Source organism: Stegostoma tigrinum, chromosome 10, assembly GCF_030684315.1.
Source record: "Stegostoma tigrinum isolate sSteTig4 chromosome 10, sSteTig4.hap1, whole genome shotgun sequence".
In the NCBI taxonomy this organism is placed as follows: Eukaryota; Metazoa; Chordata; class Chondrichthyes; order Orectolobiformes; family Stegostomatidae; genus Stegostoma; species Stegostoma tigrinum.
This window is the reverse complement of record NC_081363.1, coordinates 17,513,518-17,526,004: the sequence shown is the minus strand read 5'-3', so window position 1 is coordinate 17,526,004 and position 12,487 is coordinate 17,513,518. Positions and strand designations below refer to the sequence as shown.

The 12,487-nt window shown below is 40.4% G+C and overlaps 1 protein-coding gene across 1 annotated transcript in view; it reads right to left on the bottom strand.

Moving 5' to 3' along the window:
• Positions 1–617: 617 nt before the first annotated feature.
• The window catches only part of dlst (dihydrolipoamide S-succinyltransferase), a 56,419-nt gene continuing 44,549 nt past the window's right edge, over positions 618–12,487 (bottom strand). The window contains exons 12-15 of the mRNA XM_048537703.2: positions 9,939–10,012; positions 7,412–7,495; positions 6,143–6,310; positions 618–3,887 (exon numbers count right to left, since the gene is read on the bottom strand). Coding sequence (XP_048393660.2) covers positions 3,753–3,887; positions 6,143–6,310; positions 7,412–7,495; positions 9,939–10,012 — 461 coding nt within the window. The 3' untranslated portion in view covers positions 618–3,752. The remainder of the gene's footprint in view (positions 3,888–6,142; positions 6,311–7,411; positions 7,496–9,938; positions 10,013–12,487) is intronic.

The window sequence follows — 12,487 nt, the reverse complement described above, 5'->3', positions numbered from 1 at the left end:
CAATTTTTTAAAAATGATTTGGTTCACCATTGCAGCTGCATACACTTGATATGTTTTTGGTGAGGTGTGGGTGGGGATCATAAAGGGTAATGGGTCAATGGGCAAAGGAAGAAACTTATTACTTTCAAAGTTTCCCATACATTTGCAAGAAAGTTTTACTCAGAATGAAGCACTAAAGTACAGGACTTTTGAGGATTCATCACTAAACTGAACAAATAATAAAGAATGTGAAAGTATGAACATTGGGTCTCTGAAACCATAAAACTTTGCATCACGCAGGTGAGTCAGTTAGGCTGGTTCACAAACACAATGTATTCTGATTTTGGCAATGTGCAACACAAACATGTAGAAATCAAGCTTCAGCACCATAATATGAGAAGTATTCTGCTGAAGGACTTGTGTGTAAATCTAGTGTACCAGACCAAATCTTTGCCCAATACCATACTCATCCAATATAACTGGACAATTGTGTAGAAGGCATTTTTTTGTGGAGCTCTACCGGAGCTTTCTGATGTGATGTGATGAGCCAAATGATCAGCATGACCTCGAGTTGATTAGGCTCCTTAAAATTCAGTTACCCTAATCCTCCAAATAAAATAAAGCAAAAACTATTTAGATTACAGGAGTACAGGGTTTTACTGGGGCATTGCAAATGGGAATGAGATACACCAAACTGATTGTCACAAGTTACTCCATTGATTAGACTGATTAAAATTTAGCTACCACAATTCTCTGATTAAAAGAAAATTTCTTAGCATTTCATTAGATATTACTGTACAGTACTTGGAATAGTGCCAAGTGCAGGAATGGTTTAATGGAGTAAAAGTCAAGCAGTTTCAAAATTATTAAAGTGCAGGATGCTGGGAAAAGAGTCCGTCATTCGTTTCTCCCAGTGGAAAGGTCTTTTCAAATCAACATTTGAGGTAAGTGAATATACTTGATGGAATATATGTCCAGATGGCCATGGTGAAAAATTAAGGTGGCAGAATGAATATCAGTGACAATAACCTGGGACTGTTCAGCACTGCTGCTGCTTCTGCAACAAATCTCATCGTCGTCTTGCACAGGCTGATAATTTGGCACTTTTTAAACTGGCCTGTATGTCACTGTGGTCGTCATGACTGCAGCTTCTACATAATAAAACGAAAAAAGGGTTTAAAAAAAAACAGAAATGACAAAAGGATCATCCATCTTCCATTCAGAAGAGTTTGCTGTTCCCACGCCCCTGAAGCAGTTACGAGAGGACCTGAACAGTTAGATACATTTATTTTTGTATTCAATTAACTATTACATAACAATTTCTCCTTGGCATCATTCCAACTTTACTGCCTCATTCCCGGTTATAAATGTAAATCTCTTTGGAATTTCAATAACTGAATGGTACATGGCAATACTAAACATCCCGAGTGTCATGAAAGTCACATCAGACAAAGCACCAACTAGGAGTGGATCAAATGGTACAATCAAGTATAAGCTATCTCAAGTCATCCAGCAGGCAGACAAGAGTTAGAGGTTGTATGGAAGCAAGTTCTCAATAACCCTCTAAGACTTTGTTCTCTTTTTTGGTTAATGGATCTATTTATCACTCTCGGGTTGGCTTCTTTCCTCCCACTGACCGCACTGCGGTGCAGATAATTTAAATAAAAAGCATACATACATCTAATCATCTCCCATGGCCAGAACCGCAACAGATTAGATTGTGCCACAAGTAAAAACATGGCCATGACCAAGCATCAGATATTTAGAAGTTGCACAATTTGAGGAAAGTAATATTGATACTTAGTATCACTGCTAGGCAACTATGTGCAAGTTTGAGGGAAACTGGGAACAGTATTAGCAATTATATGTATTTGTCCTCAGCAAGGAAGACAACTGGGTCATTTTGTTTTAGTTAACACCCAGTAACAAAGAGGACACATGTATCTTGTAAATTAAAACTTAATGCTTTCTCTCTCTTTCCTCATTCCCAGCACTTTACATTTTGCTTCCACCAGCGCCCCCACCAAACAATACAACTCAACTCCACTCAATCAGCCTTTCATTTTCAAACTTTACATGTATTGTATACTTATGACCACAGTGCAACACTGGCAAATCCCTGACTGCCATGTTCTCCAGAAGAATAGTAGATTGCTGTCCTTACTTTCATAAGAGAGCCAGCTATCAACCATTTATCAATTTGTACAATTATAATCCATCTACATAAAGGAGGGTATTGCATGTCAGGCAATACTTCACAGCTAATGATTACTTCTAAAGGACTCAACTCACTCAAGGGTACAGGAATATTTTCTTACATGACAAAAACACTGTAAAAGGTACAAAGTTCTGCTAATTTAAATAATACCCTGATGTGCTAATTTAAGTTTGCCATTCTTACTAATTCTAATACTATCTGCAGACCTCAGCAATGTATGGGATCAAAAAAATTGTGCGTATTTATCCATCTGTAAAGCTAGCTCAATTCTGAGGGCAGGAAGTAATTTCAAGCCAGAAGTTGTCTGGTTTGGTTTGAAACATAATGCTTTGTTCTCAATGTAGTGATGTGGTCCCATGCTGCAATGCTTGGAGACTAATATTATGCAGCACAGCACAGCGACAAAGAGGATCTCACGTTTCTGATGCACAAGTGCTTTAAAGTCCCCAATTTAAACTAAGCATTTCAGAAAAAGGAGTGATGGAGGGTGAAAAGAATGAAATAGTAATGAATCTTACACAAAGATGAACCAATAAGAAAAATTTAAATAGGTATAGTGCAAGTGGAAATACAACATTTTGATATCGTAAATTTATACCCAAGTCTACAGGCATCTCGTGACTTTATGATATCAAGTGCAACTGTGCACTTCTACACATATTCTGGAATACTTATTTAATTCAGATTGCCTTATTGGACAAAACTCTCCAAATTGGTTTTAGGATACAAAAGTTTCACAATAGTTTGAGATGTAGAATCCAATTGTCTACCTTTGTTATCCAAAATATGTTCTGAGGCTCCTTGATTACGAAAGAACATGCATTTTAAACTGCGGAAATAAATTCCAGGAACACGTTAATCCTGTCAGCATCAGCTCTCATGGTGAGTCACAGGAATATAAAATAAATTAAGGATTCTCAGATTATGAATTTAGATAATTTTGCTGCAGAAATGGTAACATTTTTGCAGCTCGGCGTTCCAGAACAAGGAAAATGAGTTTAACCTCTCTCTGCACTTAACTGAATGGGGAGCAATATTGCTGATATATTCTCCTTTTAGACAGTACATTTAAAAATTGCTTCAGTGGTGGTAAGAAAAATATTTTAGCACTGCTCCACAACTGTGAAACATTCTCTCATCAAGAACAGCATCTGTCAGAGGATTCACGACTCACCTTCGCAACAATCTCAAGATCAGTAAACACAATATATCAATAGGACACTTCCAGCCCTTGCACCAGTCCACCATAATTTCTTGCAGTGTAATTACCAGTTGTGTTTGTTTAATACCAAGAGGGAGGGGTCTCAAAGTTGCTTCCCCCAACAAAAAGACCAGTGAGAAGTTAGCCATGCTAGTATATCAAGTTACTCCAAAAAATAGATGAGGACCCTGACATGCAATATCCTTCTATTATAAATCATTGCAACAGAATTGCAATCTGTCCATATAACATTCATTTATAATTTTAAACATCAAAAAAGGTTTAACAAACATTTAATATGTGAAAATGTATGTGGCATATTGAGTATGTTTTCCTTTAAATAACTGTTAGAGTCTAAATGTCAAGGAGCAGCACACGAGGGTCTTCAACTGCAGCTTTAATTTTTCGAAGGAAAAGCACTGCTTCTCTGCCATCAATCAAACGGTGATCATAGGTAAGGGCCACATACATCATTGGACGAATCACAACCTGCAATAGAAGAGAAACATGTATGGCAGGCTGATAGTGGATACTAGCTACACCTTGAAATGGAAACTTTGAGCACCTGTAAAGTCAATCTATGCGGCTATCAAAAACCCACCTTCAAAATACAGCAATGCACTCATCCAGCCAAAGACTTTGCACTGATAAATGAAGTCACTGGCCCATCTGATACAAGTGCATTATCAGCACATGGCAACTGATTTACTGGTCACAAACTCTCACTGCAAGATAATTCTTCTGCAGTTGCTATCAGCACCAATACAGGACAACACTTACACCAGGAGAAGGCAATGTTTTACTATTAAGAGGCCTGTCAGCTCCCTTCATGCACAGCAACAAAGTCGCTTAAAGTTGTGACTTCTGTGGATGTAACTCTCCACATTTAATTATATTATTAAAATGGCAAATGTAGAAATTATTACAGAACCGGCCTGGTTGGAGGGATGTGTGGGAGGTCTTAACAAATGCAGTTATTGACACCAATTTTAATTCTTAACAATAGCTGGATTAACAACCAAGCCACTACTTGGAGGCCAGTTGTCAAACACAACACATTTCTTGTGCATGTACTGGTTTTGTTTGAATTATAATTTCAAGACCCAAAATGAGTTAAGTTGTGAAAATCCTTATTTCAACATCATGAAATACGCTTTGGCGTTTGTTTGTGTAACAACGGTAAAGGTGGAAAGAAGATCAGCTCCCAATTCCAAACCAACAGTCGAAAAGAATTTCCGCCACTGAGTAGACTCATCAGATTTACACAACCTGCTACTTTCCTGCAGGTCTTCTATACAAATGCTCTTCGTTTTGTATCCTGTTTGTATAATTTCTGGAAACAGATTAAGTCACTCAAGAGGGGACCAAGTCAAGCTTGGATTGGAGTATTGATTAATTCTCCTTAGGTGACTTGGCAGATATGAAGTTCAAGAGGGTCAGAAAATGATGGCACTAACTACAACTTGAGGATACAAGGAAATGAGACAAATCTACAGCAAGAATTAGTGAAGTATCCTAAATGTACGTTTTGCCTTTGATGGTAAGTTGCCATCTATTCTGTCACAAGAATAAACAGTTTCAATGTTTTCTGAACAATAAGAAATATAGGAATCAAAACAAAACAATGTTTCACTCAGATAACAAGGTGTAGAGCTGGACGAACATGACAGGCCAAGCATCAGAGCAGCAGGAAAGCTGACACTTCGGGTCTGGACCCTTCTTCAGAAATGGGGGAGGGGAAGGGGATTCTGAATTAAATACAGAGGGGGAGGCAGAAAGAAGATGGATAAAGGAGCAAGTAGGTAGAGAGGAGATGGACAGGTCAAGGATGCGGGGTTGGAGCCAGTAAAGATGAGTGTAGGTTGGCCAATCAAGTGAGGACAGACAGGTCAGGGAGACAGGGATGACACTGGTAGGTAGGAGGTGGGGGTTGGGGTTGAGGTGGGAGGAGGGGATAAGTGGGAGAAAGGACGGGCAGGTTAAGGAGGCGGGGATGAGCTGGGCTGGTTTTGGGATGCGGTTGGGGGTGGGGAGATTTTGAAATTTGTGAAGTCCACATTGACATCATTGCACTGCAGAGTTCCCAAGTGAAATATGAGGTGCTGTTCTTGCAACCTTCAGGTGGCATTGTTGTGGCACCACAGAGGCCCAGGATGGGTAAGTCGTTCAATAAGTGGGAGTTTAAGTGGTTCGCGACTGAGGTATGCAGTCGTTTGTCACAAACCAAGCGCAGGTGTTCTGCAAAGCAGCCACCAAGCCTCCGTTTAGTTTCCCCAATGAAGAGGCGGCCACATCAGGAACAGATACAGTATACCACATTAGCAAATGTGCAGGTAAACATCTGTTTAATGTGGAAGGTTTTCTTCGGGCCTGGGATGGGGGTGAGGGGGGAACATGTATGGGAAGGTGTAGCACTTCCTGCAGTTGCAGGGAAAAGTGCCGGGGGTGGTGGGAAGTGTGGAACGGACAAGGTAGTCATGGAGAGAGTGGTGCCTCTAGAAGGTAGATGAGGGTGGGTAGGGAAAATTGTCTTTGGTGGTGAGGTCAGATTGCAGGTGTTGCAGGATGATGTGTTGGATCCGGAGGTTGGTGGGGTGGTATGTGAGGGCGAGGGGAATTCTGTCTTTGTTGTTATTGCAGAGAGGGGGTGTGAGGGATGAGTTGTGGGAAACACGAGAGATATGGTCGAAGGAGTTTTCAACCACTGTGGAGGGGAAGTTGCGGTCCTTGACAGTTTCACTCACCTGGCCCTTGATTGCAACTGGTCTCTCAAAAATACCATGCATGCCAAGAATGGCAGACTGGGGCGGGTTGATGATTGGTGTCCCAAACATTGAACCAAACACTCCTCCATTGCTGATTGTGAAAGTACCTCCATCCATGTCTTCTATGGCCAGCTCGTTTTTACGGGCCTGCACCAAGAAATTCAACATAAATGCATTAGGTTCTTCAACTGTGCAACATCTTTCCTCATGTTATGTAGCTGCAACTTAAATCCTACCCTAGTCCTTCAAAAAGACCAGTGTGAGGTGGCAAGCCTAGACCGAGAAACAGGGAGAGACAAACAGACTGAGTCTATTGATCACTGAAGGTGGTGGCATGTTCAAAGAACAGATCGCAAAGCATATCATTACATTTCAACAATGACCAGGAGGATGAAGTGTTATCAGCAGGAGCTAGCCTCCACTTTTGTTTAATGTCTCTCCCATCTCCTGGGGCTCCACACAGGCGACCTCAATGATTTTTAAGGGGGTCTCCCTAGCTGCTCTTTTGCTCGTATAAAGCTGTAGAATCTTCATGGATTATCCTTAACCTTACCTCTCATAGCTCTTTCATCTCCCCTGGCACAGCTAGTTGTAAATCTTCAATTAATGTCTCTGGCATAATCATTCTTATTATCGAGAGACACTCCGCATGTCTTCTCCATCCTACATCATCTCGCATCTGTACGGTATAATTCCTAGCCAACACTTCCTGACCTTTATAGAAAAGGTGGCATTCGGCCTTGTTCTCTCGATGGAAAATCTGTCATTTCCTGTCTTGGGTGGTTTCAGTGAATCAGATGCCTTGCAAAACTGGCACCTTACCATAAGCAGTGCCAGGAAACTTTAGAGTGGGCTGTGTTCCGATGTGTTAACAAAATTTGGCTCGGAAATGCACACTAAGGTTCTTCTGAAACTTAGTGCTTCACAGGGTTGTACAATTCATCATATATTCCCTTGTTTTGTCGTCCTGCCCAACTGCATCATCTCATGTATCCTGACTGCATTCCTTGTGTGATAAGCAGTTTGGTCCCACAGAATTAAAGGACTTTGATCTGTCTACTCCAATCAACAAATACGGGCACCGGAACCCAAAAAAAATCAATTCAACACTATTTGCATAAAGTAATTTGGGCACAAGCTTCACAAGTTCTAGTGAACAAACAGCAATGTAGAACAATCAGGACAAATCAAAAGTCATTTAGACTATTAGGGAACCAGCATCTTAACATTAACATGAGAAACAAATACCTTCTCTCCCAGGTCATTGATTGCTTTCTCAATGTCAGCATAGTTCATTGTTTCAACATTTCGGATCACGGGGACTACCAGGCCCTGTAGGTTGAAATAAAGTTAAGCACCTTGCTTTTATATAACATGCCAAAATGAATCAAACAGGAGACTTGGATTATATACAATGACAAATACACAATTCTAATAATTTAGTACTTTTAACATGTAAAAGAACAAATGATCCAAATGCATAAATTAAGCCATTTTAACCAATGGATACCTTTTCACAGGATATTAATATAAATTGAGAGCAATGATAAAAAGGATAAAGTAGTTTTCAAAGCCTAACGATACCTTACAAGTGCCTCAACTTATTTTTAAAAAATGTTTGGTGGGTGTAGTAATGAAATTAAATGCACCAGCAAACCTGTGAACAAGGTTCAACAAGCAAAAATGCAACGAGAGTCAATAATTTGATTTAGTGATGCTGGTTCTCCAGGATACTGAATAAAAAGCCCCTATTTGGCCTTTAAACAGCACCGGGACTCTGACATTTTACAAACAGAGCAGGTGGGACTTCAGATCAACATAGCTTCCAAACAGCAGCAGCTCTGGTAGTAGCGTATTTCATTGATAAAGCTGAGTATTTCATCTGCACTACACTACCCTGTCCTAGATTGCTTAAACCACAAGAGGTGAGAATTACATAGAATGGTCTCTACGCATTCAGTGCAACTGATCCATGGCAGTTTTTAGGTTCTATACAAGCCATCTCTCAGCGTATCCTTTATTCTTTTCTCCTTCATGATATGGTTTAATTTTCCCTTAAATGCATCTTTGGTATGTACCTCAATTATTTCACTGGTCAAAGTTTCATGTTCCAATCACTCTAAGTAAAGAAGCTTTCATTGAATTCTTTATTAAAATCTATTAGTGACTACACATGTATAATCTCTAGATTTGAATACCCCTGAAATGTGAACATTTTCATATTTCTATCCCATAAAACTAAGTCATAATCTTGACAATTTCCAATAGATCACTCCTCAATATTATATTAGGGAAAAGGTTCCCAGCCTTATGCACATTACTTCTAGTTTCTCATTCTGATATCATTCTTGCAAATCAGAGATATTAATGGGATTAGAAGAAAATTTTGTTTTGCTGAAAGGCTAAAATGAACCCAGACTACACTTAGCTAGGCTGGATACAAAGATGAGGTCACGTGTTTTTTCAGCTACTTTTATTAATAAATGAGGCAAATAGGTAAATTGTTCCTTATCTCTGAAAGGGATCTTAACATACCTGCTAATGAACAAAAGTTCACAATTAACATCATGATGCTATCACCTGACAACATAAAGCTAAAGGACAATACTATGAAAAGGGAAGACCAGCTTTAAAAAATATTGAAGGCGGCAAGAGCTTTCACAAACTTAGCTTGCATTTATTCGTCCATTGTGAAACTACATCTCACTAAACCAGTAAATGGTTTGGACTCATCTCGCCTATGCTAATTTGTACTTAGAAGAACAAAAATTAATCAAGAATATCTGAAGAAGTTAAACTGAACCAAATTACATAATTTTGTTTGATATTAAGGCATCTGTATACAGACCTATGGTTATTCTCAGTCCATCTTAGTTTTAATATGCTTGGAAATTATTAGAAGATATGGTTGCCCGAGAGAAAGCTCATGAACATAAAATCCCCTCCAGATTTGCATGCTGCCCACAGGTTCCATTCAGTTCTCTACATCCCAGACAATAAGTTTTATTGCACCAGAGATAATCCTACACTAAAATCACTGACTCAAATTGTTTTGTGTTTTAAAATAATTCCATAGATGTGATAATTCCATAGATGTGCAAACATTTACTCAAAAACAAGAGGCAAACTCTCAGTACTTACATTTTGTTTATTTTCACCAAAATAGGATTTGGAACCCCTAATGGGCAACCTCTCAGAGCATTTATTAAATTGCTATGTAACTAAATGAAAAATGTACAATTCAAACAACATGGCAATTATTTCTCATATAACAATCACATGTCTGATCACCATAACCAGAGGGCTAGCATCACTGGCACCCCAGAGCTCTCAGTTTGAATATAAACTGAAATAACGCAGTATGTTGAATGTCTAAAAGCCACTTGTTTATTCGGCATGGAAAATAACGTAAACTCTTTTCCTTCCATTACTTTGCATACAACTTCCATCGATTTCTTTCACAGCACATACCCAATCCTGTGATCTCTAACTCTAAATGGACAACTAGACACATGGCAAAGTTACAATCATTCAGCCTTAGAAATATATTTTCATCAGTGCTTGGTCAAAATCCTGTAACTCCTGACTGAAGGAAACCATAACAGAGTTCCTGCATCACGTAGGCTGTGATGGTTAAAGAAACCAAATCAACATCTCTAAGAGAAATTTGGGACAAGGTACTAATTGCTGGCCTTGCCAGTCAAGATCACATCCCATAGAGGACAAAGAAAACTTAAGATGTCAGTGATCCCAATAAACATTGCTCAATACTGACCTTTGGTGTTGCTACAGCAACGCTGATGTCGACATAATCACGGTAGACCACTTCTTTCGTTGTATCATCAATAACTGGGCAGAAAACATAAATTAAACCACTGATAAGCTGCATTAATGACAAATGTCAGAAATAAAACAATGGCATTGCACTAGGATCAAGTGCTGCGAACATAGCATTGTGCAGTAAGAAACCACTTCAGTGTAGTAAATTATCTTAATATTGCAAGTCCATGATGCAGAGGCGACTAGTGTCCTCCTGCTATCTTAATCAATTTTTTGCTGTTTCACCTTTGTTCTAGTCTTACATCTTAGAAGTTCCATGTGTCACTTGTCAGTATGGGGGGGTGGGGAAGCATGGTCACGCAGTTTTTAATAGTTTTAACTCACCCTCTAATTTATGTATTAAGACAATGCCTGGAATATGTTATACCTCCCTCACTTATGAACAGTAATTAGCATAAAGAGGATGAAGCAAAAAGTAAAGTAGACTTTGATTTTACTTTAAAAGAAGAATCATTCCCTCAGTTTATTTTGCTTCACAAACAAATTATAAGATTATGATTTTACTATATGTAAAGGCAAGTAAAAAGAAATGACAAGAATATACTCCTGTAAAGTCTAGGTTGAATCACATTGGATATTTTTGTTCAAACAATTAAATGATTTTATGGTGGTCTCACCAAAGATGTGTTAGAAACAAGGATAAGTCCAGTGTTCACATTCATGAATGGAAATCCCACCCAGCTTCCTGCAAAAAATGCCAACACCTATTCCCAATTCCTTTGCCGCCGCCAGATGAGGCATTCCACTCCTGTACAACCCAGATGTACTCGTTTTTCAAGGGCCACAACACCACCCCCCCCCCCCCCCACCCAGTGGTTGAGAACACCCTCGACCCTGTCTCCCGCATTTCCCGCAATTCATCCCTCACATCCCCTCCCCGCAATAACAACCAAAACAGAATCCCCCTCATCCTCAAGTACCATCCCACCAACCTCCAGATCCAACTCATCATCCTCCGATACTTCAGCATCTGCAATCCAACCCCAACACCAAAGACATTTGTCCCTCCCCACCCTTATCTGCCTTCCAGAGGGACCACTCTCTCTTGGGCTCCTTTGTCTGCTCCTCAGTCCCCTCCAGCCCCATCACACCCGGTACTTTTCCCTACAACCACAGGAAGTGCTACACCTGCCCCTACAGCTCCACCCCTCACCCCCATCCCAGGCCGCAAGAAGACTTTCCACATCAAGCAGATGTTCACCTGCACATCTGCTAATGTGGTATACTGCAACCGCTGTCCTCGTTGTGGCCTCCTTTACATCAGGGAAACCAAGCGGAGGCTTGGGGACCACTTTGCGCAACACCTATGCTCAGTTTGCACTCAACTGCACCTCCCAGTCACGAACCATTTCAACTACCCCTCCCAATCCTCAGATGACACGTCCATCCTGGGCCTCCTGCAGTGTCACAACAGTGCCACCCGAAGGTTACAGGAACAGCACCTCATTTTCTACTTGGGAACCCTACAGCCCAATGGTATCAATGTGGACTTCACAAACTTCAAAATCTCCCCTCCCTCTACTGCATCCCAAAACCAGCCAAGCTTGTCCCTGCCTCCCTAATACCTGTCCTTCCTCCTACCTATCCCATCTTCCCACCTCAAGCTCCACCCCCATCTCCTATCTACTAGCCTCATCCTGCCCCCTTGACCTGTCTGCCTCCGTGGAGAGACCTATCCCCTCCCTAACTTCCCACCTACACTCACCTTTACTGGCTCCATCCCTGCCTCTTTGACCTGTTTGTCGTCTCTCCACCTATCTTCTCCTCTATCCATCTTCTCCCCGCCTGCCCCCCACTGTTTATTTCAGAAACCCCTTCCCCTCCCCCATTTCAGGAGGGGGGTCTAGGCCTGAAACATCAGCTTTCCTGCTTCTCTGATGGTGCTTGACCTGCTGTATTTATCCAGCTCTACACCTTGTTATCCCATCTAAAACCCAGCAGCTTTACTTACTTAAACCAGAAGTATAATTTATTTCATATTTGCAAAACTAAAACTTCTGACAAAGAGATTATTTTAGTTTGAAACATAGTTGCAAATCAGAAAGCAATTGTACACACTGAACTTGACGAGATAGTTGCATAGTTTTTTAGCCAACAAGCATCAGTAAAACAAATATGGAAACAAGGATGTTCATTGACCAAATCCTCATTAAAACTCCACTCACTAAGGATCACTGAAGGTCAAATTTTAATTTACTTCCCAAAAGTGGACCCTTTGTCTTTTTTCATCACTATGGTGCTCTTAAAATCTGAATATTAGGAATAGAAAGTAGCCACATGGCTTCTCGAGGTTATTCTGCCACTGAAATCATGGCTTATTTATAGCAGTAACTCAATTTTCCTACATTCCCCCCCCCCCCCGTATAATCCTAGACTACCTTACTGACCTACTGACTCAGCCTTGAACATATTCAATGACCTAGCCTTCTAGGTGGTAGAGAAGTAGACTCGAAACACAAACAATTTCTCAAGTAGAGCTTGGTC